The following is a 27,980-nucleotide window of genomic DNA, read 5'->3' as shown; positions in this document are numbered from 1 at the left end:
TCTGGGGCTCAAAGAACAAAAACTGAGTTTTGAACTGAGTAAGTTATTTGGTTGTAAATATTGAAGCTCAAACTGGTCTAAACGCTTAAGTTTCATGTTGCTCGGTTTTGTTTTAAAAGGCTGGCTGCAGACTTCATGAAGAGTGACTATTTGTTTCTTGCTGTTGGTCAAGTGGGAGGAGCATGTGGTGATGTACAGCAGTCCATACTGCAAGTTGACCAGTATTCGAAAAGGAACAAATTGGTTGAAATTCTCACCAGCATAGGTGAGAATGATATTACTTAGTGCAGGGAAAAATAAGTCTTCATGTGCATATGCGTGAGTGTGTATTTATTATAAAATTGTCATTTTATCAGCCAGAAATGCATAACGAATTTACTAAAATAATCCTACACTTGATTAAATGGTGTGCAGTATTAGCGGGTGCCTGTGGAGCCATATCCCTGCGAAGAATTGACTTGTTCAGGAAGAAAATGTAGAAATTTGATAGGTGGCAAGAGTGCCTAATTCTTTGCAATACTACAGTAAGTAAGACTCTGCTGTATCCAGAAAAATAGTCTGGAGCAGCTGCATTGGTATCCAAGTTAAAGGAATACTAGAAGCGGAAATACAGAAAGTGAGCAAGAAAACTAATGAGTATTTGCTTTACAGAGAGGACCTACGCCAGTTTAAAATTTTTTTTTTGGAAAACTGCATTTGAACTGAATATTATTTGATGAGCAGATTTTCTTTGATTTTGCTTCCTGAACCCAATTTAATTTTGATTTCTCTCACTCTAATCATGATTAGATTAGATAATGTATTGTAAATCAAGTTGCAATAATACACCTAGGCCTGAATATAATGCTTCCCCTATCATTGAGCTTTGGGGGCAGCTAGTTAAGTGCAGCAGCCAGCCTGTCCACTCCTGCCCCATTATACCAGTGTCATGGGGTGGTGTCAGGCACCCCACCCACCCACTCGTGGGCCTTATGAGGCCCTTAAGTGGGCAATTAATGACCACTTAAGGGCTTTAAACTGCCACTAGGATTTAAACGATGGTGGGAAAGGCCCACATCAAGTGGGCTGGTGGTGGAAAAGGGGGGGAAAATCCTCCTTTTAATAGCCTTCTTCCCATGTGTAGGGCTTTACATATTCCTTTTTTTTCCTCCTTCCCCTGCAATTGTTCCCCACAAAGGTGTTTCAAACCCCAGCCCTACAACCCCCTCACCGGGGGTTGGCACTCTGCAAGACACCCAACCATGACCATATGATCCAGCTTTGTAGACTGAAGAACTTCTGGCCAATCAAGAGTTTGGAAGCTCAGAGGTGGGACTTCCTGATCCAGAAGGCCAGATGTCCTGCCTCTAGCCTATTAAGTTAAATGGCTGTACAGCAGCTGGCATTTCCCTCAGCGGGCTATGCCCAACATTTTAGCCGATGGCAGCAGGGAATCCGGTGCCTTGTATAATTAGACACTGAACTGCTTTGTTTGACAGCAAAGGGTAATTGGGATTGTCACTTGATGTTGGTACAGAAACGGTTTTTGGCACCTGTTGGTATGTAAAAGAATGGTTTCTTAATTTAAGCAGTGTTTTACAGGTATTGAACGGACTATGGTTTTTGTTGATACCAAACGAAAGGCTGACTTTCTTGCTACTTTCCTTTGTCAAGAAAAATTCCCTACAACAAGTATTCATGGGTAAGATCTTGTTAATTGTTTCTCTCGAATTTATTCATGCTGACACAGAAACAAAAATTGCTGAAAAAACTCAGCAGGTCTGACAGCATCTGTGGAAAGGAAGACAGAGTTAATGTTTCGAGTCCATATGACTCTTCATCAAAGCTATCAGAGTCATACAGACTCGAAACGTTAACTCTGTCTTCCTTTCCACAGATGCTGTCAGACCTGCTGAGTTTTTCCAGCAATTTTTGTTTCTGTTTCAGATTTCCAGCATCTGCAGTATTTTGCTTTTATTTATTGCTGACTGCCTTCCATAATTCTGGCTATCTTTGACTGGCAGGGTATGTTGTTCTTCTAGCATTATACTATGCTTTGGTTCAGCTGCTGAAATGAAAGGAAAAAAAATGTGTTGCATATGGAACATCAGTAAACTTCAATGCAAATAATGACTCCTTTACAACACACTTGCATCAATAATCCAGCAAGCCTGAAAAATATTCATATTTATTGCATGGCAAAGTAATCTAGCTGAAAACCTGATCACGTAAGACTTGGTGATAACAATCAAAAGTTCTTCTTGCTGGAGGAGGAGTGAAGTTGGATTTTAAGATACCTGGTTGGTCACCTCATTATTTTTGTTAGGTGCCTATTTTTGTGCAATACCTTTAAGATTCCATGCAAAGAAATTTTATAGGAGGTTACTTTTAAGTGGCATGCACAGTACATTTGGGGTTGCTGTGCATGCGTACATTGGTGCCGTCTGTATCTCTTAATAGAAGTCACCACCAGCGTTGAGAAGAGAGAATTGAGAAATAGCTGAATTCACTGTTGTTCTTTCTCTTTTCACTCCCTCTTGACCCATGACAGTGGTCAAAATTAAGACATTTTGACTAAATTTTATACACAACCTAAGATAATGTTTCTACTAAAGCAGATTTTTTTGTGAATTTAAATAAAATGCTGTTTATTTTTTAATCTTAAGCTAGAATGTCATGTTTTTAAATATAGCCCATTATGTAATGACCATCTGGATGGCACCAACCTGCCTGCAGTAGTTCATTGCCCAAGTCCGTAGCGAACATGTCTGGGCATGTTTGTTTCTTATGTGACTCTGGGAGAGGGAGTCTCTGAGAGAGGAGAGGGAGATTTTTGTTTTTTTAACTATTAAATATTTGCGATTGTTTACTATCTCAGCATATATAAATGCCTTCCAATATAACAAAATGTCCCAAGGTATTACATCAGTGTTATCCATCAAAATTTGACACTGAACCACGACAGGTGCTACCAGGGCAGATGTGGTAAAAGTGGTAGATTTTATGAAATATCTTAAAGGAGAGGGGAGAGGTAAAGAGGCAGAGAGACGTAGGAAGGGAAATCCAGAATTGGGGTAAATTAGCTGAAGGCACAACCATTAGTAGTGGGGTGATTTTAAAATTGGATGATGGGTAAATAGGATTTGATGCATTTTAAGATGCATGCAACAGAGGTTTGGATGACCAAGTTTAAGCAGGGTGGAAATGGGAGGCTGGCCAGGAGAGCATGGACTAGTCAAGTCGAGAGATAAAGAGATGGATGATGACTTCAGCAGCATATGAGTTGAGGCATGGAAGTAGGCAACTTGTTGATAGTAGATTTGTGGTCAGAAGCTCATCCTGGGTGTCAAAACACAACGCTAAGGGAATGACTGGTTTGGCTCAGCATCAGACATTTGCCAAGGACAGGGATGGGGCTGGAATTTGTAGCATGGACTGTTTCTTCCCTATATAGTTAAATTATTTTGCTTAATTTTAGCTAACATGGCACAGATATTCACAAGCATGCATGTATAATGATATAGAACATCATATTCCATTATTTAAAAACAAAAAAACTGCGGATGCTGGAAATCCAAAACAAAAACAGAATTACCTGGAAAAACTCAGCAGGTCTGGCAGCATCGGCGGAGAAGAAAAGAGTTGACGTTTCGAGTCCTCATGACCCTTCGACAGAACTTGAGTTTGAGTCCAAGAAAGAGTTGAAATATAAGCTGGTTTAAGGTGTGTGTGTGGGGGGCGGAGAGATAGAGAGAGAGGTGGGGGTGTGGTTGTAGGGACAAACAAGCAGTGATAGAAGCAGATCATCAAAAGATGTCAACGACAATAGTACAATAGAACACATAGGTGTTAAAATTAAAGTTGGTGATATTATCTAAACGAATGTGCTAATTAAGAATGGATGGTAGGGCACTCAAGGTATAGCTCTAGTGGGGTTTTTTTTTATATAATGGAAATAGGTGGGAAAAGGAAAATCTTTATAATTTATTGGAAAAAAAAGGGAAGGGGGAAACAGAAAGGGGGTGGGGATGGGGGAGGGAGCTTACGACCTAAACTTGTTGAATTCAATATTCAGTCCGGAAGGCTGTAAAGTCCCTAGTCGGAAGATGAGGTGTTGTTCCTCCTGTTTGCGTTGGGCTTCACTGGAACAATGCAGCAAGCCAAGGACAGACATGTGGGCAAGAGAGCAGGGTGGAGTGTTGAAATGGCAAGCGACAGGGAGGTTTGGGTCATTCTTGCGGACAGACCGCAGGTGTTCTGCAAAGCGGTCGCCCAGTTTACGTTTGGTCTCTCCAATGTAGAGGAGACCACATTGGGAGCAACGAATGCAGTAGACTAAGTTGGGGGAAATGCAAGTGAAATGCTGCTTCACTTGAAAGGAGTGTTTGGGTCCTTGGACGGTGAGGAGAGAGGAAGTGAAGGGGCAGGTGTTGCATCTTTTGCGTGGGCATGGGGTGGTGCCATAGGAGGGGGTTGAGGAGTAGGGGGTGATGGAGGAGTGGACCAGGGTGTCCCGGAGGGAGCGATCCCTACGGAATGCCGATAAGGGGGGTGAAGGGAAGATGTGTTTGGTGGTGGCATCATGCTGGAGTTGGCGGAAATGGCAGAGGATGATCCTTTGAATGCGGAGGCTGGTGGGGTGATAAGTGAGGACAAGGGGGACCCTATCATGTTTCTGGGAGGGAGGAGAAGGCGTGAGGGCGAATGCGCGGGAGATGGGCTGGACACGGTTGAGGGCCCTGTCAACGACCGTGGGTGGAAAACCTCGGTTAAGGAAGAAGGAGGACATGTCAGAGGAACTGTTTTTGAATGTAGCATCATCGGAACAGATGCGACGGAGGCGAAGGAACTGAGAGAATGGGATGGAGTCCTTACAGGAAGCGGGGTGTGAGGAGCTGTAGTCGAGATAGCTGTGGGAGTCGGTGGGTTTGTAATGGATATTGGTGGACAGTCTATCACCAGAGATTGAGACAGAGAGGTCAAGGAAGGGAAGGGAAGTGTCAGAGATGGACCACGTGAAAATGATGGAGGGGTGGAGATTGGAAGCAAAATTAATAAATTTTTCCAAGTCCCGACGAGAGCATGAAGCGGCACCGAAGTAATCATCGATGTACCGGAGAAAGAGTTGTGGAAGGGGGCCGGAGTAGGACTGCAACAAGGAATGTTCCACATACTCCATAAAGAGACAGGCATAGCTGGGGCCCTGCTCCTGGCATGCCCTCCTGCACTTTTCACTGAACCGGGGTTGATCCCCTAGCTTGATGGTAATGGTAGAGTGGGGGAATATGCTGGGCCATGAGGTTACAGATTGTGTTCAAATACAATTCTGCTGCCGATGGCCCACAGCGCCTCATGGATGCCCCGTCTTGAGTCGCTAGAACTGTTCGAAATCATGTGTCACACAACACGATGGAGGGTATACTCAATCTGAAGGTGGGACGTCACCTCTACAATGACTGCATGGTGGTCACTCCTACCGATACTGTCATGGACAGATGCATCTGCGGCAGGCAGGTTGATGAGGGTGAGGTCATGTTTGTCTTTCTCTCTTGGTTCCCTCACCACCTGCCACAGACCCAGTCTAGCAGCTATGTCCTTTAGGACTCGAGCTCAGTCAGTAGTGGTGCTACTGAGCCATGGCTGGTGATGGACATTGAACTCTCCCGCCCAGAGTACATTCTGCACCCTTGCCATCCTCAGTGGTGTACAACATGGACATCAGTTGAGAAAGGGAGGTTTCCTTGCCCATGTTTGACCTGATGCCATGAGACTTCATGGGATCCGGAGTCGACGTTGAGGACTCCCAATATACCACTGTGCCGCCATTCCCCCTTGGCCTTTCCTGCCGGTGGGGCAGGGCATAGCCAGAGATGATAATGGTGGTGTCTGGAACTTTTTCTGCAAGATATGATTCCGTGAGGATGACTGTTGAACTGTTGCTTGATTAGTCTGTGAGAGCTCTCCCAATTTTGGCACTAGCCCCAGATGTTAGTAAGGAGGACTTTGCAGGGCCGACAGGGCTGAGATTGCCGTTGTTGTTTCCAGTGCCTGTTTCATTTCGATGCCGGTTTTTGTGACTTAATAGGGGTTATTTAGTAACTGAGTGGCTTGCTAGGCCATTTCCGAGTCAACTGCTGTGGGTCTGGAGTCATGTGTCAACCAAACCGGCTAAGGACCAGATGGGTTTTTACAACAATCGACAATGTTTTCATGGTCATCATCAGACTTTTAATTCCAGATTTTTATTGAATTCAAAGTCCACCATCTGTCGTGGCGGGATTTGAACCCAGGCCTCCAGAGTATTACCCTGGGTCTCTGGATTATTAGTTTGGTAACAATACCACTGCTGTACATGCTCCATATAGTTGTAGCTCAGTGAAGTTTCTTATCAACACATATAGTGTAAGTCAGTGTTTTTGTTGAATTTTAATGTTTAAGCCGAAGAGCAGTACCAGTCGGCCCATTTTGGTTCCACCCCCCCCCCCCCAATCCCTAATTCTTTCTGGGGGGAGGAAAGGAGTCATGCTGTCTATTTTCTGGCAGACTATCATTTCACCTTCTAAAGCTGCTCTAATGACTGTTACTTGCAGAAGTGCCTTCTTGTGTCTTGAAGCAGCTGTATGTAATCCTTTGTTGTTGGCTGTTACTCAGGGAAGGGGGTGGCGTAAGAATTATTTTTGACTAAGCTCAGTGTGAATCACTTGTGACCACACCTTTATGGTCTAATATGAGTTGATGAAACATGTTGCCAAACCAGTTTCTGATTCACCCTTACCAAGAGATTTGAGACTTTCAGGGGTAAGCATATGACTTGAAAATGTCATAATCCCAAATTTATGCATGCTAAATTACAATTTTACAACCTTCATGAGACCTAATAACAAAAAAGCTGCCACAGAGTAACCAGTTTATAATTTTGAGAACTGCTGAAAAAAGAGATGTCAAAGCTTTTCACCTTGCACTCATTGGGATCCTTCAAGAATACCTATATAAGGGGAAGCCAACAATTTATACTGTAAGAGAAGAGAATGTTGATTGGCTGGCAAGTGGACTCTAGTAGAGGTGTTGCAATGGAGAATGCATCAGTTGATGGTGATTGACAGTTAACTGCCAAGTATTGTTGGAAATTTAAAACTAGGTAGCTTGATCCTGAGTGGTCAAGACATTGCGCTGAGGAAGAGTCAGCAAATGGCTGTTTAACTGATTTGTTTAACTGAAGCAGGTGCAATGTGTGTATATACATAGAAAATACGAGTAGGTCATTCAGCCTATTGAGCCAGCTTTCCATTCAGTATGATACTCTATCTCAACGCCATACTCCTGCTCTCTCCTCGTACCCTTTGATACCTTTAGAGTCTAGAAATGATCTGTTTCCTCCTTAAATATATTCCGTTAAGGCTGTGATAGAAAATTCCACAGGTTTACCATCCTTTGAGTGAAGAGGTTTCTCCTCATCTCTCTCCTAAATGGTCGACCTTGTATCCTGAGACTTTTTTCATCCATGTGTATGTCGCTGGCTAGGCCAGCATTTATTGCTTATCCCTAATTGCTCTTGTTCAGGGAGTATTTAAGAGTTAACCACATTACTGTGGGCATGGAGTCACATGGAGGCCAGACCAGGTAAGGATGGCAGATTTCCTTCCCTAAAGGACATTTGTGAACCCAGATGGGTTTTTACAACAATAGACAATGGTTTCATGGTCATCATTGGACTTTTAATTCAAGATTTTTATTGAATTCAAATTTCACCATCTTCCGTAGCAGGATTCAAACCTGGGTCCCCAGAGCATTACCCTGGGTCTCTGGAGTACTAATCCAGTGACAACACTGTATCATCGTCTCCCCCTTGTGACCCCTCGTTCTAGACTCCCCAGCCAGAGGAAGCATTTTCTCTGCATCCAGTCTGTCCACCTCTATCGGAATTGTATGCGTCTCAATGAGATCCCCTCTCATCCTTCTAAACTCCAGTGAATAAAGCATAGTCGACCCATTCTCTCCTCATTTGACAAACCTGTCATCCCAGGAATCTGTCTGATGAACCTTTATTGCACTCCCTATCTGGCAATGTATATCCTTTCTTAGGTAAGATCATCAAAACTGCACACACTATTCCAGCTGTATTCTTACCAAGGCCCTATACAATTGCAATAAGACATCCTTGTTCTTGTATTCAAGTCGTCTCGCAGTGAAGGCTAACATACCATTTGCTGCTTTAACTGCTTGGTGTACCTGCATGCTTGGCTTCAATGATTGATTGATGTACAAGTTTCCCAATCTATCACTATTTAAATAATACTCTGCCATTCTGTTTTTCCTACCGAAGTAGAGAAGTTCACACTGCGTCTGCCATGCATTTGACCACTTGCTCAACCTGTCTAAATTGCCTTGAAGCCTCTTAACATCCTCACCATTCATTCCCATCAAGTTTTATGTTGTCAACAAACTTGGAAATATTGCATTTGGTTCCCTCATCCAAATCATTGATAGATATTGTGAATAGCTGGGGCCCAGGCACTGATACCTGCGGTACTCCACTAGTCACCTCATGCCACTCCGAGAAAGACCCATTTATTTCTACTGTTTCCTGTCTGCTAACCAATTCTCAATCCATGACAATATATTACCCCCAGCCCCATGTGCTTTAATTTTGCACTCTTAACGTCTTATGTGGGACTTTATCAAAAGCTTTCTGAAAATCCAAATACACCGCATCCACTGGTTTTCCCTCATCTCTTCTGCTTGTTACATCCTGAAAAAAAACTTCAGTAAGTTTGTCAAACATGATTTCCCTTTCACAAATCCATGTTACCTTTGTCTAGACCCATTGATATTTTCTAAGTGTCCTGTTATCACATTCTTTTCTAATAGACTCTAGCATTTTCCTTTCTATTCATGTTAGGCTAACCGGTCTGTAATTCGCTGTTTTCTCTCTCCTACCTATTTTTTAAATAGTGGGGTTATATTTGCCGCACTCCAATCTGCTACGACAGCTCCAGAATCTACAGAATTTTGGCAGGTGACAACCAACACATCCACTGTTTCCGTCCTTTAGTACCATGGCATGTAGATTATCGGGCCCTGGGGATTTATTAGCTTTCGGTCCCATTAATTTCTCCATTTTTTTTAGTAATACTTATTTTCTTCAATTTCTCCTTCTCACCAGACCCATGGTTCCCTAGTATTTCTGGGAAGTTATTTGTGTCTTCCCCCATGAAGATGGAACTAAGTAGTTGTTTAATTGCTCTGCCATTTCTTTGTTCTTTATTATAAATTCTCCTGTTTCAGACTCGTAAGGGACCTATATTTGTCTTCGCTAATCTTTTCCCTCTAACAAGTTAGAAGCTTTTATAGCCTGCTTTTATGTCCCTTCCAAGTTTACTATTCTCTTTTTCCCCTCTTAATCAACCTCTTGGTCCTCCTTTGCTGAATTCTAAACTGCTTCCAATCCTCAGGCTTGCTACTTTTTCTAGCAACTTTTATATGACTCATCGTTGGAGCTAATACTGTTTTGTTAGCCATGGTTGGGTTGCTTTTCCTATTGTGTTTTTGAGCCAGATAAGAATATATAACTCTTGCAATGCATACATTTGTTCTTTAAATATTAGCCATTGCCATTCCACCACCATGCCTTTTAATGAAGCTCCCCAATCTACTTTAGCCAACATACATCTCATATAGCTTTGCAGTTTCCTTTGTTTAGATTTAGGACCTTAGTTTCAGATAGGACTATCTATCATGTTATGTCACCGTTCCCTAAAGGACCCTGCACAACAAAATTATTAATTCAATCCTTCTCCATGCACAATACCAAATCTAGGATAGCATATTCCCTAGTTGGTTCTTCAATGAACCTGTCTTAAAAAAACACCTTGCGCACACTCCAGGAATTCATCCGCCACAGTTTTAACACTAATTTGGTTTGGCCAGTCTATATGTAGATTAAAGTCACCCGTGGTAACTGTAGCACCCTTGTTACATGCGATTCTAATTTCCAGTTTAATGCCATCCTCTATCTTACCACTACTGTTTGGAGGCCTATAGACTACTCCCACTATTGTTTTCTGCCCCTTGTTGCTTCTTGGCTCCATCCGGACTGATTCTACATCTAGGTTTTCTAAGCCTATATTCTCTCTGTCTTGCACTGGTTTCATTCTTAACTAACAATGCCACCTCACCCCTTTTTTGCCTGTCCTTCTTAAATATAGAGTACCCTTGTATTTTTAGTTCCCAGCCTTGGTCACCCTGCAGCCATGTCTCCATAATCACAATCATTTTCCACCTGGTTTATATCTATTCGCATTGTTAATTTGTCTACCTTATTGAGAATGCTCTGTGCATTCAGACACAGTGCTTTTAGACTTTGTTTTTTAACATTTTTAAGCTTTTTTTTGTACTATGGCCCTAATTGCTGCTCGCCCAGTCAACTATCAGTTTATAATTCTTGAAATAGATGGGATAATGTAAAATTAACACAGCAAAGAGGTCATACCTCTTTTAATATCAAATTGCCTTCATGAGAATTTTGACACAGATGATGAATAGAGGGTTTAACATTTAAAACCTTTCCAGTTACTTATCACTTGGAGAATGAAAAGGTTTTGTGTGAGCAATGAAGCTAAGTTCTCTCATTTGGACGAAAGCAAAAGACTGCAGATATTGGAAACCTGAATAAGAATAGAAAATGCTAGAAATACTTAGCAGGTTTGGCAGCATCTGTGGAGGAAGACAGAGTTAACGTTTCGGGTCGATGATATCTATATTAATGACCTTGGGATGAAGGGACTGCTCATCATGGCTGATCTCCTACCTCAGCCTCCTTTTCTTATGTGACCCATCTATTCCCATAGTATCCAAAAATAGAGCTTGTTGCATGTGTGGTATGGGGATTGGGTGTGGTGGCGAAAGAGTGACTGGATAGGACCTTTCAAAACAATGTGAAGCTGCTTTGATTGACTGATGGTACTTGGATGTGGTAAAACAATTCCGGAATTGCTGCACTTTCATTGAGCCATTACCAGTTTGCATAAGTAGGATGCATTGCACAAACAAATGTGTGATTCTTGCTGTGCATAAACAAGCATTGTGCAAAAATCAAGTTTTTTTTTTTTATTGTTTTGTTTGGCAGTGATCGAGAGCAAAGGGAACGAGAGATTGCACTTGGTGATTTCCGTACAGGGAAGTGTCCTGTTTTGGTGGCCACAGCAGTAGCAGCTCGAGGGCTGGACATTGAGCATGTACAGCATGTTATTAACTTTGATTTGCCTTCTACCATTGATGAATATGTTCATCGCATTGGACGTACAGGCCGCTGTGGGAATGTTGGCAAAGCAATATCATTCTTTGATTCAAATACGGATTTGCCAATAGCACGTGCTCTTCTAAAGGTTCTTTCTGATGTAAGTACTGCAGAAGTATCATTTGACACTTTTATGGAAAGTAACATCACACAGCTCAAGTAACTCGATTGTCCATAAACCTTCCCAAGTCCATTTGTTGTGGATCCCACATTGTTCAGAATTAGAATAGGTTAACCCATTGAACTCTCGTTTTGAGTTGGGTATTTAACGGTATTCCCTTTTTTCAGTTTATCATTGAAAACGAGCTGCATTAGGATGTGAAAAATTGAAAGAAGCAAGAAAATAGAAGTTTGTTGATGAATCCATTTCAACATGAGTCTTTAGTTTTTAGTATTTACATTGAAACTATTTCTATAGGCGCAGCAGGAAGTTCCTATATGGCTAGAAGAATTTGCTTATGCTGCTCATGGGACCAGTTACCATAATCCACTTGGAAAGGTGTTTGCTTCGGTAGATACTCGCAAGGTTAGTTTGATGTACTTGTCTTTTAGTCACCTGTGAACTGAAGTTGAATACTTTTTTTTAAACCCGGTGAAAGTTTAATGGCAAAAGATCTAATTCTTATAACGCTTTTTGGGACTCTTCCCAAGCATTTTGGAAGAGAACAAAAGCTTTGCCATCATTTTAAATGTGCAAAGTCCAATTGCCTTTGCTGATACTTGGCTACTGAACTGACCTTTATACTAAAGCCCATGGTGTAACTTTTGAAAGTCTAATGTCCTGTTTGCGCTATTGTCTTCCCCTGGCGCAGCTTGTGCTACTGAACACAGATGGTGGGTGTTTTCTGTTGTGCCAGTGGTCATGGGAGGAAGTGCAGCTGAAATTTTTTTGGCTGATGAAACCAAAAGAAGGTAGTAACATGGAAGCTGCAGGTATATTTTACTGGAGTAGAATGGAGATCTGCACTCCATCATCTTTACTCTTACGTGATTGTTCTTGGCTAATTCTAACCACTTTTCTTGCAGTTGAATGATTTTTATTCTGTTGGAGCAAAAACAGGGTATCTTAATCAACCTGACCCTGTGGTGTGAAGTGGATGTTGCGTCTTTGTGACATTAAAGGAAATGTACTATTCACAGATTTCATGAATGATCAATTCGAACAGTCTTTTAAAAAAACTTTTAATTTCTCAGTTTATTATTTTTGTTTGCTATTGCAATTGATAAATGCTTTCCTCTTAATGGTTATATTTAAAAAAAAAAAAAATTCCTTTCCAATTAGGAATAAATAATTCAATCCCTTGGCTTTTTTTTTTCTGAATTCTCACCCTTGTTTTCAAAGCCCCCCCATCTCCGCCCCATGGTTCCCCTGTCCCTATCTTTAACCTCCTGTACCATACAACTCTGACATCTGTGGGATGACCATGCTATCGGCTGCCAAGCTCTGGAATTCCCTTCCTAAACACCTCCTCCTCCTCGCTCTCCTACTTTGACATGCTCCTTTAAAACCTACTCCATCTGCCCTAATATTTCCTTATGGACGGCAATGCTCTTGTGAAGTACCTTTGGACGTGTTACCATGTTAAAGGTGCTACATAATTATGTGTCTGTTCAGTTAGATTGTTGTTCATCTGAACCTCCACTCTATTTGCTTTCTTTCCTCTGTCCCCTGACACCTTTTTACCTAACAAATCTAATGATTTCCTGTCTTGAAGGTTTCATTTGACTCTGTATACAGAGCCTTTTTGGGAGCAAGTTCCACCTTAGTAGGAATTGATGAATAATGCTAATTTCTGAGACATGGTTAGTCTCATAACTGTCCCTTCCTTGATGTATAAAGGATCATTTTCAGCCTATATATTCTTCTAGAGTTGTCCATTATGATGGAGAAGTTTGTTTGGTTTCCTTTGATTGCATCCCTTCGTAATCTAAAATACTCCACTGATTTTTAACTGTTAACGCAACATCAGGGCTTTTATTCAAAAAGCCACAAACTTGGAGAGCTTCCAGGGTTCAACTGAATTTTACAAGCAGCAGCTTTCCTTTTCATCAGTCAACTATAGTTTTTCTATATTCCTGGTTTTATTTAGTATTGTGAGCCAATGTTTTATTATATCCCCTTCAAGTTTTAGTTTTAATCGCTCAATCCACAGAATGATTATTTTTGACTTGTGGGAATACATCTATTTTGTTTTTTTTTTAATCTGTTTTGCATCTAAAGTGAGATTTGCTGATGATGGATTGTCCTGTTTTTATGCCCAGTTAACTTGCGTCCTATCCCTTATTTGCATTTTTCTAGTTCAGCTCCCTTGGGGAAAATTATCCTTTTTCTATTTTTACACTGAACCTAACTGTATTCTGGTCACTTTCGCAATTGTTCTCTTAGTCATTAGTGATTTGACTTGTTTCATTTCCCAGAACCAGATGAAGCCATTCTTGCCTTGTTGAACTAAAACCATGCTAATCTCAAAGACACTGCAAAAAGCATTCTCCACTTTGACTACACATTACTGACGTTTACCTTGGCTTGGTTAAATCACCTAATCATTTTGCTCTTGCTCTCTCAAAACTCTAAAGTATGACTCTTAAATCTCTCCATTTCAGTTTCTGCTGTGTGATTTCTATAATGCTCACTGAACTGTACCATTCCCTTCCTGCCCCTTTTTACTGTATTGTATATCTTCTGTCTTAATTCAACCCCCTCATGGTCTTTGCAGTGCTGTGGTAATTTTTAAAATTAATAATGGCATCGCTCCCTTTTAATATTTTGTCCTGCAAATGTTTTTGGGGTTATTTAATTTGGATGGGTTTGGGAGCCTTATTTGCATTTAAGCAATTGTATATCACATCTGCTGACACTGGTGCTTCACACACTCTCCAATTTTGTTTGAATGTTGTGTGCATTTACGCAGACCACCCGGTCCAGACTCCAGTTCCTTTGGATGGCCTTTCCCCGTTTTTCTTTCTTTATCTTTTTGACATATCTTCCATAGCAATGTTTTTAATCTTATTACCTGTGCCGCACTTTTCTGTTCTCCGTCGTATTTTACTACTTCAACTAAGTTGTCTGCTCCTGTTATTTTTTTTGTTTATTTTTGTCCTGCTGCCAGGCCCAGGCTGCTATGGGATAAAGGCGAACTTCCCTACTTCCTTCCCAACACCCCACCCACACAGGCATGCATGCAAAATCTTTGAGAATTGAGGTCCTTTCCCAGACATGTTATAACCATTCATTACAAATTCCTTGGCAGGTTATCAGAGTGGTAGTCATTTGATATTGATGAAATTGCCATCTGTTCTTGATTATCCATGATAGTTAAGTTTCAGTGAGAATTTGGTCAGCAGGCCAGTGGTGCTGCTCCCAGTGCAGGATGTTTGGCTGGTCACACAAGGGTGGTATTTTATCAATTCAATAAGGCAGGTAATGAGATTATTCATAGTTCACTTGCTTTTTTTTAATGTTTATTTACTTATATTACTAAGACTTTTTATAGGATCATTCAACTGTGGGAGGTGGAAGATGTTGGCATGGTTTAAATGAATATCTTTTGCAAAGTTAGACACAAAGTAATGCAGACATTATAACTGAGTGTGAAATATTGGATGGGATAACTATAGTAAGAAGTATTCAGGGGTTTTAGCATCATTGAAAGTGGAGAAATCGCCATGCCAGGATGAAATGTATTCCAGGCTGCAGAGAGAAATGAGGAAGAACATAGTGGGGGCTCTGTCATTTTCCAATCCTCTCTGGCTATAGGCATGGTGCTGGAGGATTGATGATGTTGTGCCATTGTTTAAAAAGGGGGGAAAGGGATGGGCAGAATAATTACAGGCCAGTCAGCCTAATCTCAGTGGTGGGAAAAAGATTTGATGACAGTATAAATTGTTCTTTAGAGGCATAAATTAATCAAGGACAGTAAGTGTGTATTTGTTAAGGAAGCAGAGTCTGACTAACTTGATTGAAATTTGAGGAGGTAATGCGGAGAATCGATAAAGGTATTATGTTTGTGGTCTGCATAGGTTTTAGCAAAGATTTTGACCAGGTTCCACTTGGCAGACTGTTTGGAAAATGTAAAAAAACATGGGATACAAAGAAAAGTGGTAAAATTGATTGTGGGGAACCTTGGAATGTATGTCCACAGATCCCTGAAGGTAGCAGATAAAATAAAATAATTAAGAATGTGTACAAAGGCATATGGGATACTTGCTTTCCTTGATTGAGAGTTAGAATATAAGAATAAGGAGGTTATGCTAGAACATGATAATACACCAGCTAGGCCACAGCAAGAGGGCTGCTTACAGTTCTGGTCACTGCATTACAGGAAAGATGTGATTACTGTAGAGAGCCTATGGGGAAGATTCAGGTGGATGTTCAGCAGGTCTCGAGAATTCTAGTTGAGGGAAGGTTGTATAGGCTGGCATTGTTTTCTTTGGAATGGAGGAGGCTGAGGGGAGATTTAATTAAAATGTATGAGGAACTGAGATATAGTGGACAGGAAAGACTTAGCAGAGAGGTCAATAACCAGTGGTCATGTATTTAAAGTAATTGGCAGCAGAATTAGAAGGGAGTTGAGAATTTTTTTTTCACCTAGCCTAAAGGGATGTTAGAGGCAGAAATCCTCATTGCATTAAAAAATATATACTGGTACTTCAAGTGCTGTAACCTACAGGGCTACAAACCAAAAGTTGGAAATTGGGAGTTGGCTGGCGAACTCTTTCTTGGTGTTATGACACACCAGTTGGTAAAGGCTGAGTTGTTTGAATCCCAGAGGGAAACTTGAAAAACTGTCATAACCTATATTTTTAATTGGTATGTTTGAGATGCAGCTCTGAATTCAGGAATAAGACCACCAAGCCCCACGAGGGTTTTTATATAAAACTAAATTAAACATTTGTTAGTTTAACAACAAAATAAACACCTACACATGTCTACAAATTACTACCACAATAACTTTTTAAATAAATCCCCAAATTAATCACTCCCAGGTAAATCTCCATCAAGGCGACAATAACCCATAGACTTTAAACAGGCACCAGGCAAAGCACATTTGACCTTACGAATTCAAAATGAGGTTCCTTGCAATTTGGTTCCTTTGCAGACACAGTTGTAGGCTTACAGGCTGGTTAGATCTTAAATGCCTCTGACTTACACAAACTCCTTTCTGTTTATGCCTAACTTTTCCTTTGAATGTACATTTTCCATGGTAAACATCACACCTAACAACATTTTCATCCACTAATTTTATTAATATAAGCAAATTGCTTGGTGTCTCCCAGCTAGGTGCAAGATTTTACTCCCACTCTTGAATGGTTTATTCAACAAAATGCACATTCACACTTGAACTTCCTTACGTTTATCTAATTAGCATCTCAAAACCACTCTGCATCAAAGCATCCAGACTAGCTGGCTTAAATTCAATTAAGACACACAGACCCTCTTTTAAAAAATAATTTCCAATCACATAATAGACATTAATCCCTTCATGACACTGTCTTGCCACAGTAGTTACAGGGCTTCGGTGAGACCATAGCTGGAATACTGTGTGCATATTTTAGGAAGGATATACTTGCTTTGGAGGCGATACAGTGAAAGTTCACTAGATTGATTCCTGGAATGAGAGTTGTCCTAATATTGAGAGGCTGAGTAAATTTGCTCTATACTCGAGTTTAGAAGAATGAAGAAATGAGGTAATTCATTGAAACATTGACTCTGAAGGGCTTGATAAGGTATGCACCAAGAAGTTCTTTTGCCCTGTCTGATGAATTCTCTACCTCTACCTGGGTTGTAGATGCTCTGAATATATTCAAGGCTGAGACAGACAGACAGATATTTGGTCCCTGGGGAAACGAGGGATATGGGGATCAGACAGCAAAATGGAGTTGAAACGGAAGATCAGACATGATCACATTGGATGATTCATAGGCTCGATAGGACGTATTTTTTCTTTCATGGGATTTGGGTGTTGCTAGCAAGGCCAACATTTGCTGCCCATCCCTAATTGCTTGCTAGGCCATTTCAGAGAGCAGTTAAGAGTCAAACACATTAATGTGGATCTGGTGTCACATGTAGGCCAGACCAGGTAAGGATGGCAGATTTCCTTCCCTAAACGACATTAGTGAACCAGCTGAGTTTTTACAACAATCTATCATGGTCACCATTACTGAGACCAGCTTTATATTACAGATTTAATACTTGAATTTAAATTCCACCAGCTGCCAAGGTAGGATATGAAACCATGTACCCAGATCATCAGCCTGGACCTCCTAAATTACTAATCCAGTGACATTGCCACTACGCCACCATCTCCCTATTAAGTTGTCTGCTCCTCCTATTTCTTGTGTTCTTTTGTTTGGCTGGTATAGATTCCCTGGCTGAATGACTTCCTTATGTGCTTAAAAAAAAAACATTTTTTGTTTCCATGATGAAATGAGGTCTCCCCTGCACCCACCCCACCTCACCCCCTTTCACCTTCAGCTGCTGGTGTTGGATAATCTAAAACCATAGAGGAGCCATCTTGTAATGGAATTGACTTGAATAAACTTAACGCCATACTACACAAAGCTATGCTTGCAGATGCTAATGCTCATGCTTTATTATTCCTGTGTAGGTGTGCTGTAAAGGAGGGAGGGAGCTGTCTGATTTATAATGCAAAAACAAACTGTTTGAAGATCCTTAGTTGTGTAAATGTTCATGATGTGTTTTATCCTTTGGTAAGGTTCATACTGGTTTTGCTGGTTCTTGATATCCAAAAAGAGTTCATGTTGGGGCAGCCTTAAGAAAGATGAAAGAGGGAAATAAGGAATGATAGACCGGTCAGCCTAAACCTGTTGTCAGGAAATTGCTAGTCTACAATTAGTGACTGAACAGCTTTAAAAATCCATGCTGGCTCCCTAAAGAGCTGAAAAATTTCAAGGGTATGTATTGCCTGGCGAGCCTGATTTAAATTAGAGGTTTGTAATTGGCAGGGAGATGCCTATGGATGTTGTTTATATGGACTCCCAGAAGGCATTTGGTAATCATTCACCTGGCTAGGAAATTGGCTGGGTCACAGCAGTTAGACAAGGGATAATGGGCAGATACTGTAACTGAAAAAGTCACTAGTGGTGAGGTATCAACCATTCATTGTATTCATTAGTGACTTAAATGATGGCATAGAAAACCACATCCAAATTTGTCAATGGCACAAAGAAGATGGGTGGCATCGTAAACAGTCTAGGTTAAAGTATAACCAAATAATATTGGTAGGTTTAATTGGGCAAGACTGTGGCAAATGGATTTTGATGTAGGTGAATGTAAGGACTAAAATAGATAGAACAGGGCGCTTTCTAAATGAAAAGCCATAAATAGTGGAGTCCAAAGAGACTTGGGAGTCCAGATACATGGAGCATTAAAATGTCATGAATAGATATTGAAAATAATCAAAAAGGCTAATGGAATGCTGGCCTTTACATCCACAGCAATAGAATACAAGGGTGTAGAAATTGTGCTTCAACTGGTTAGACCGCACCTGGAATATTGTGAGCATTCTGGATACTGCATCTTGGGAAGGTGTGGGGAGAATTCCCATACCCCTCCCTGGGTAACATGTCCCTGGCATGCAGCCGTTTCAATCCCCCTTTTTTTCATTCTTAAATTACAAGATGAGACGCCGACACCAGAATTTGGTTGCAAACCCATTTCCAGTGCTCTTTTTAATGAATAAAAATACAATAGACAAAATTTACTTGCAATGTCCAGGTATGCTCAATATCACCTACCTTCCATTGGTCAAGTGGACTGCAGCTGATAAACTGAGTGAGGACTTGGAGTTTGGTGAGAGGGGTGTTCAGAGAAGTGGGGGAGAGGAAGGAGTTATTCGTTCCCCCTTTCAATCTTTCTGACCACATAGAAATTGGTTCTTGCTCTACTACAGGGAAATGAGCGAGCTGTTTGGTGAGTATCTGGTAAGTGGGTAAGTTCAATTTTTCCCTAAGGTTTAAACTAGTACACAAATTGGTGGGAAAGTTAATCAAATATATAAGAAAGTGACATTAAATAAATTATATATTTAAGTAATTATTTAAAACACATTAAGAATGGCAGGACTGGTGATGTGTCAAGGCTGCAGAATGTAGGATCTCCTGGATGACCTTGTGATCCATGGTAAACACGTCTGCAGTAAGTGTTTGTGACTTGAGGAACTTCGGCTCAATTATTGAGCTGGAGGCTTGAGCTGCAGACTCTGACACATCAGGGAGGGGGAAAGTTATCTGGATACTTTATACCAGGAGGCAGTCACACCATTTGGGATAGGGTCTTCTGATTTGGTCAGTGGCCAGGGACAGGAGGGTGTGACTGAGGCAGTTAAGGTGACCCAGAGGCAGGAGTGTGAGCCTCCAATTGTCCAACAGGTTTGAGGTTCTAGATTAGAGTGGACGATGACACTGGTACAGGAAGCCATCCAAGTGGGGGCAGCAAAAAGGAATGTAGTGGTAATCAGGGACAGTATAGTAAGGGGGATTGACACTTCAATGAAACAAAGAGCAAGATTCCAGACTGGTGCCAGGGTTCAGGACACCTGCTCAGGGTTGGAGAGGAACTTGCAGTTGGAGGGGTAGGACCAAGTGGTCATGGTCCATGTAGGTACCAATGACATAGGCAGGATGAGCAAGGAGGCTCTACATAGTCAGTATGGCAAGCTAGGCACCAAGTTAAGAAGCAGAACCTCAAAGGTTAATTCAGGATTATTATCTGAGCCACGTGCAATTTGGCAAAGGACAAATCAGATTAGAAAAATTAATGTATGGCTCAAAGACTGGTGTGGAAGAAGTGGGTTCCAGTGAACATACAAACAAGGAGTGGGAGTTGGCCATTCAGTCCCTCCAGCCTGCTCCACCATTTAATGATCATGGCTGATCTGATAGTAACCTGAAATCTGCATCCCCACACCCCTGATAACATGTCTCCCCCATGCTTACCAAGTATCTATCCACTGCTGCCTTAAAAATATTCAGACCCTTCTTCCACCACCTTTTCAGCAAGAGAGTTCCAAAGACACTCAAACCTCTTGAGTGAAATAATTTTGCCTCACCTCTGTTTTAAGTGGGTGACCCCTTATTTTTGAGCAGTGACCCCCCCCCCCCCCACCCCGTTCTAGATTCTTCTACAAGAAGAAACATCCTCTCCACATCCACCCTTTCAAGACCCCCTCAGGGTTCAGTCAAGTCACCTCTTACTCTTCTAAACTCCAGTAGATACAAGCCTAGTCTGTCCAACCTTTCCTCATAAGACATCTCACCCATTCCAGGTATTAATCTGGTAAACCTTCTCTGTTTGTGGGGCCCCAGCACCAGTAATGGGGAAAGTGGATCTGTACCATTGGGATGGTCTACACCTGAACTGTGCTGCGGCTGGTGTCCTCATGAGCTGCCTAACTAGGGAAGTAGAGAGGGTTTTAAAATGAATAGTGGGGGCAAGGGATCAAATTTGGGAAGAAGTGAAAGCCAAAGAGTAGAGATAAGGCAAGAGGGACTGGTATTAATATGGGAAATGATAAGCAGACTCTGACGAGAAGGGACAGAGTGCAATTTTGGGTAAATCAGCTGATGAGGCTGGACGCTACAAAAATAACAAATAATAAAAGGACCAAACTAAAGGCTCTATCTAAACACAAGTAACATTGGAACAAAGCTGATGATCTAATAGCGCAAATAGATATAAGTAAGTACGGCTTGATAGCCGCTACAGGATGACATAGATTGGGACCTGAATATTGAAGGGTACATGACATTTAGGAAGCACAGGAAGTTAGGAAAAGGTGGAGAGGTGGCTCTGTTACTTAATGATGGTATTAGCGCAATAGAGAGCGATGACCCAAGTTCAGGAAACCAAGATGTAGAAGTGGTTTGGATTGAAATGAGGAATGATAAAGGCAAGAAGTAATTTATGGGAGTGGTGCACAGGCTTCCTAATTGTAACTACACAGTCGGGCAAGAGTATAAAAGAAGAGAAAATGGGAGCTTGCCAGAAAGGTACAGCAATAATCATAGGGGATTTCAATCTACATATAGACTGGAAAAATCAGATGGGCAAAGGCCGTCTAGATGAGTTCATGGAATGTTTTCGGGATAGTTTCTTGGAATAGCATGTTCTGGAACCAACCAGAGAGCAGCCTATGCTAGACCTGGTATTGTGCAATGAGGGAGGATTAATTGATAACCTCCTAGTGAAGGTACACCAAGGTAGCAGCGATCATAATGTGATTGAATTTTGCATTCATTTTGAGGGAGAAACGAGTGTGTCAAAGACTAGCATTTTAAACTTTAAAGGTAATTATGAGGGCATGAAAGCAGAGCTAGCTAAAGTGAACTGGTAAATGAAGTTAAGGGATATGTCAGTGGAAGTTCAGTGGCAGACATTTAAAGGGATATTTCAGAATACACAGAATACATACGTTCTAATGAGAGAGAAATTCCAATGGTAGGACCCACCATCCGTGGTTAACTAAAAAAGTTAAAGACCGTATCAAACTTAAGAAGTATATAATTTCGCAAAGACGGGTGGCAGGTCAGAAGATTGGAAAGAATATAAAGGACAGCAAAGAATGCCTAAAAGATTAATAAGGAGAGAAAAATTAGAGTATGAGAGAAAGCTAGCTAGTAAAATAAAGTTAGATAGTAAGAGTTTCTATAGATATTTAAATAAGAAAAGTTAAAGTAAGTGTGGGCCCTATCAGAGTGCATCTGGGGAATTAATAATGGAAAGAAGGGAGGTGGTGGATGAATTAAAGAAGTATTTTGCTTTGGTCGTCACTATGGAGGACACGAGTAACATCCTGGAAATAGATGAAAATTAGGAAATGGAAGGGAGAGAGGAACTCTGGAAAATTACAATCACAAGGGAAGTGGTATTGAGCAAATTGGGGTTGCAGGCTGAGAAATCTCCAGGTATGGATGGATTTCATCCTAGGGCCTTGAAAGATGTGGCTAGTGATGTAGTTGATACACTGGTTTTAATTTTCCAAAATTCCCTAGATTTGGGGAAGGTTCCATTAGATTGGAAAATAGCAAATATAGCTCCTTTATTCAAAAAGGGATGGAGACTATAGGCCACTCAGCCTAATATCTGTCATGGAAAATGTTATTAAATGCTATTATTAAAGATGTTATAGAAGGGTACTTAGAAAAATTCAAGGCAATCATGCAGAGTCAACATGGTTTTGTGAAAGGGAAATCATGTTTAACCAATTCATTGGAGTTCTTTGAAGAAGTCACATGCGTTGTACATAAAGGGGAACCAGTGGATGTACTGTACTTTGTCACAACCTGTTGGGGATAGTGTGCTGTAATATCAAGCCCCACTGTTCCCCAAGCCGTGACAAATGTGAAAAAATTTGATCAAACCACCAGATTGTTTAATTTAGGTTATCAGAATACAAGCACCAGTTTTGTAAACTTATTAAGTAAATAATTGTTTATTGAACAAATGTCATTAACCAGTGGCAAAAGAGAGAAATATGAACTGCAAATTTCTAGCTGTATAACCTAAACTCTACCCCTTAAATCCCTATATACACACCTACAGGACAAATAGATTTTGAGGGTGGGATAAAGCAATTCAGTAGCACCAGTTCCAGAGTACAGGATTCAGTGGCTTGATTTTGATCGATGGCTTCCAAATTCCTTTCAGTTGTTGATGACACAAGGTGGTCTTCCGGCACATTCAGTATTCAGTTCACTGGTTGAGCACTTGCCTTTCAATGTCTCGAACAGTGATTTTCCCTTTTGCCTCTTGAAAGGGGTTTCCAGAGGGAAAGCAGGTTATAGAGATATGAGAAGAAAAAGCCAGCTATCCATTATTGTGGAATTACTGGAATCTTCCGCACACAGGAGAAAGAGGTTTTAGGTCTTGTTCCTTTCAGTCTGGGAGTTGTTCAGCAGCACTGCTGTTCACAAAAACCCTGGTCACGTGGTCAGCAGTCAATTAAAATGCTGTTGTCAGGCAGCTCCCTTGGTCTAGGACTCCTTTCCAGCACCATCCTGTCTTTCATAGCACACTCTGTTCCAGGAATAATACATATATAAATCTCTCTCATCCTGTTCCAGTGGACATGTCTTTCAACCTGCAGCCATTGTAAATCTAATCCACAGTCCAGAAAGGAAAAGATATGATCCTTACAACTTAGATTTCCAGAAGGCATTTGATAAAGTGCCACATCAAAGGTTATTGCAGAAAATAAGAGCTGATGGTGTATGGGGTAACATATTGAAACATAGAAACTAGGAGCAGGAACAGGCCATTCGGCCCTTTGAGCCTGCTCCACCATTCATTATGATCATGGCTGATCATCCAACTCAATAGCCTGCTTCCACTTTCTCCCCCTACCCTTTGATCCCTTTCACCCCAAGAGCTATATCTAACTCCTCCTTGAAAGCATACAATATTTTGGTCTCAACTACTTTGTGGTAACGAATTCCACAGACTCACCACTCTCTGGGTGAAGAAATTTCTCCTTGTCTCAGTCCTAAATGGTCTTCCCTATATCCTCAGAATGTGACCCCTGGTTCTGGACTCCCCCACCATCAGGAACTTCCTTCCTGCATCTACCCTGTCTAGTCCTGTTAGAATTTTATAAGTTCCTATGAGATCCCCCCTCATTCTTCTGAACTCCAGCGAATATAATCCTAATCGACTCAATATCTCCTCACATGTCAGTCCCGCCATCCCAGGAATCAGTCGGGTAAACCTTTGCTGCACTCCCTCTATAGCAATTACACCTTTCCTCAGATAATGAGACCAAAACAATATTCCAGGTGTGGTCTCACCAAGGCCCTGTGCAATTGCAGCAAGACATCCCTGTTCCTGTACTCGAATCTTCTGGCTATGAAGGCCAACATACCATTTGCCTTCTTTACCGCCTACTGCACCTGCATGCTTACCTTCAGCGACTGGTATACAAGGACACCCAGGTCTTGTTGCACATTCCCCTCTCTCAATTTATTGTCATGGATAGAAGATTGGCTTGCTAATAGGAAGCAGAGAGTTGGCATAAATGGGTCTTTTTCTGTTGGCAGCATGTGACAAGTGGTGTGCCACAGGGATCAGTGCTGGGTGCTCAACTTCTTACAATTCATATAAATGACTTGGATGAAGGGACCGAAGGAATAGCTGCTGAATGTGCTGACGGCACAAAGATAGGTTGGAAAGTAAATTGTGAAGAGGATGTAAGGAGGCTACAAAGTGACATAGGTTAGGTGAGTGGGCAAAGATTTGGCAAATGGAGTATAATGTGGGAAAATGTGAAATTCATTTTGGCAGGAAGAATAAAAAAGAAGCTTACCTAAATGGTGAGAGATTACATAGCTCTGAGATTCAGAGGAATCTGGGTGTCCTAGTGCATACATCACTATTCCATGTAGTATGCAGGTATAGCAGGTAATTAGGAAAGCTAACAATGTTATCAATTACTGTGAGGGGAACTGATTACAAAAGTAGGGCGCTTATGCTTCAGTTGTACAAGCCATTGGTGAGACTGCATCTGGAGTATTGTGTACAATACTGGTCTCCTTATTTAAAGAAAGATGTAAATGCATTAGAAGCATTTCAAAGAAGTTTTATTGGACTAATACCAGGAATGGATAGGTTGTCTGACGAGAGGGCTGGACAGATTGGGCTTGTATCCACTGGAGTTTATAAGAGTAAGAGGTGACTTAATTGAAACCTATAAGACCCTGAGGGGTCTTGACAGGGTGGATATGGATGTTTCCTTTTGTGGGAGAATCTCAAACTAGGGGTATCTGTTTAAAAATTATTGGTTTGCTCATCTAAGATAGAGATGAGAGTTTTTCCTGAGGGTTGAGAGTCTTTGGAACTCTAACTCAAAAGGCGGTGGAAGCAGTGTTTGAATATTTTTAAGGCAGAGCTAGATCGATTCTTGATTTAACAAAGGGTGAAAGGTTATCGGGGGTAGGCAGGAATGTGGGGTTGAGGTTACGTTCTGATCAACCATGATCTTATTGAATGACGGAGTGGGCTCGAGGGGCTGAGTGGCCTGGTCTTGCCCCTGCTCCTAACTTGTATGTTCGTATTTTGTTCCATGGTAATTAATGGAGTGACGACCGTAGGCCCAATTTGCATGCACTACATTGGGAATGCGTGCAGAAGGTTGGGTTATTAATGGCACAAATGTTTTCCCATTTTACTTAAACTCCATATCCTGAGTAGTTAAACATTAGGTGCCATTTCCAAGATATGAGGTCTGTGGCTTCACATGGTTATCAGGGATAACTTCCAATGAGCAATTCATAGGTACTGTACCATTTAATGCACATGACCCTGTCGTGTTGGATCAAGGTGGAACATGCCTTCTCCTGCCTGATGACACCCCTCTATACCGGTGATCATAATTTCCCCCTTTATCTCCACTGCATAATTTTCTGTGTAGATATTTCATAAAATACTCCTTGTTTTTAATCATGCCTCTTTTTTCCAATTGGTACAAGCCCAGGGGTACATGCTGTTCCAGGCATCCTTAACACAATTCCCAAAATCTCAATTTGTATCTTCCCACACATTATGGGAATGGGGTAAGCTTCTGTGGTGGCTTGCAACTGGCATGGATTCAGCCCCTGATCACAGGAACTCAAGGCTCTCAAATGATCATTTATCCACTCAAGAACTTCCCATCCTTTAACTGCTGAAAGTTTTCCCATGCATTCCCTGCTCAACCAACATCCACACATCACATGTCCATCATGCTGTGCTGCTTCAGCAGAAGGATTTTTATCTTCTGTGTTCCTGATCAATTATGTGTGACATCTTTTCCAATTTTTGAACTACTTCCTGTGTTTGGTTATTATCTGATTCTCCCTTAACCCATCTGTTTCAGTTGTAATGGTCTGCTTAAATATTTCCATGACCCTAATTTAAGGTCACTAAATTGTACTTGTAGCTGGGCATTATCAAAGCTGTTAATTATCCAAGTGCCTGTATTTAAAACAGTGGCTGCATCAGTTATTACACCTTGTTTTCTCCTGACATGTTCCATGGTGCTCTCATTTCCTTACTTTCCCCAATGCTCAGAGGATTGCATTAATACTTGCTGCAATAATTTCTCATACAGTTGTTCAGTTTGGGGTTTACACATTGCAGGCAAATGTAATCTGCTAAGGTTCAGCATTACCAATATCACTTCATAATATGCCCCATAATATAATTGTTTTCTGGTGGGGATCATTACTAACCCGTTAGGTATTCCAGGAATTTGCTTTGGACATTTGATTTCTTTTCTCCTGTAACTGAAGGATTTGGAGGAGGTTGTTTTCCCTTAACTCTTGGTTCAATTCCTTTCAAGCTCCCAGGCAGCCTGGCTGTTATACATGAGTCACCTGAACTGCCCCAATTAGTTCTGTCGAAGGGTCATGAGGACTCGAAACGTCAACTCTTTTCTTCTCCGCCGATGCTGCCAGACCTGCTGAGTTTTTCCAGGTAATTCTGTTTTTGTTTCCAATTAATACAAATCCTTTCACTATCCTGCCACCATTGTTTCAAGGTTATGGCAGTAGTGTTAGTACATGAGGGATTGCTTCCCTTAATACACAATTATATTCTTTCCTTTTCCTTCCACCACTTTTGTCCAACAAAATTTATTCTATTCTGCTCTTGTGTTACTGGTATTCCTCACCAGCTCCCATGGGGAAGTATGATTCTCTTTTTCCGCAACTTCCTTCTTCAGCCAGATATGATGACCAATATCTTCAGTGCTGTTGGAGCATGGAATACACACACCATTCCCCTCCTCTACATTGAACGGGGTGGCTACTATGGTAATGTTGGTATCACAGATCGCACATCTGAGAATATTGGTTGGTTTTGACTACTCCTACTGCCCAACCATCCCTGCCAGACACCCTGATGTACTTATGGTGGACCCATTACCCATCATAGATTTTCCTGATTGGTTTACTTTTGGCAGACTGTGGCTGTTGCAGAGATATACTTCAGACTCTTTGGTATCTCTCCATGTTGTCTGAGCAACTAATACATTACTGAATAGCCCAATCATCCAGAGTAGCTTCATCCTTCCATCTTGATTGTTCCTGCAAGAGAAAACATACATGGCTCTGTGAGGCTTCCTATCACAGGTCGAGTGATTAATTTTCAAGTCATTTTTTTCTTTCTTTAGTCAACTATGTGGGTGAGGGAGTGGTGCTATGACCTGCTCTTTTCCACACAGCAATACCCATAGATGGTGTATTCCTAGGTGGTCGTCCCAGAGGTGGTGGTGGGATATAAGGTGCTTTTGTCTTCGACTCCTTCTGACGTCGTCATCACCATCGTCCCAGACACAAGGCATCGCCCACCATTCCAATTTGCAATAGTGTGCAGTGGTACTCTCCATTTTGGTTTGTTTCAATTGTCTACCCTTCTGGTTCAGTTTACATTGATCAATGTGGAACCATTTTACCTTCTCCATCTGCACAGCCTGCACCATAGTGCCTGCCTTGTCAGGTGTAGGGGCCTCGATACAATGGTTCAAACATACCCACCTGGGCATAGCTCCTCACCATTACTTGGTCTCCCACATACCACTCTTGAATTTGCACTTCTTTTGATGGGCGTCCCCTTGCAGCTCCTGCAGTTGTTCCTTTAATGTTTTGCTCATTCTTTCCACAGTCCCAGAGGGTGGAGGATGATGGGCCACATGCCATTTCCCCATTATTCTTA

The 27,980-nt window shown here is 41.4% G+C and overlaps 1 protein-coding gene across 9 annotated transcripts in view; it reads left to right on the top strand.

Moving 5' to 3' along the window:
* Nucleotides 1–27,980, top strand: part of ddx4 (DEAD (Asp-Glu-Ala-Asp) box polypeptide 4) — a 172,938-nt gene that overhangs the window by 137,991 nt on the left and 6,967 nt on the right. For 7 of the 9 annotated variants that reach the window (XM_041193870.1, XM_041193611.1, XM_041193951.1 and 4 more), the window contains 4 exons: nt 120–265; nt 1,582–1,681; nt 11,105–11,375; nt 11,694–11,801. In XM_041193870.1, the coding sequence (XP_041049804.1) occupies nt 120–265; nt 1,582–1,681; nt 11,105–11,375; nt 11,694–11,801 (625 nt within the window). The remainder of the gene's footprint in view (nt 1–119; nt 266–1,581; nt 1,682–11,104; nt 11,376–11,693; nt 11,802–27,980) is intronic. The other 2 variants (XM_041194199.1, XM_041194283.1) reach the window with 2 other exon arrangements.

Source organism: Carcharodon carcharias, chromosome 1 (assembly GCF_017639515.1).
Source record: "Carcharodon carcharias isolate sCarCar2 chromosome 1, sCarCar2.pri, whole genome shotgun sequence".
Lineage (NCBI taxonomy): Eukaryota > Metazoa > Chordata > Chondrichthyes > Lamniformes > Lamnidae > Carcharodon > Carcharodon carcharias.
The sequence above is the reverse complement of the archived record's forward strand: the minus strand, read 5'-3'. Positions and strand labels throughout refer to the sequence as shown.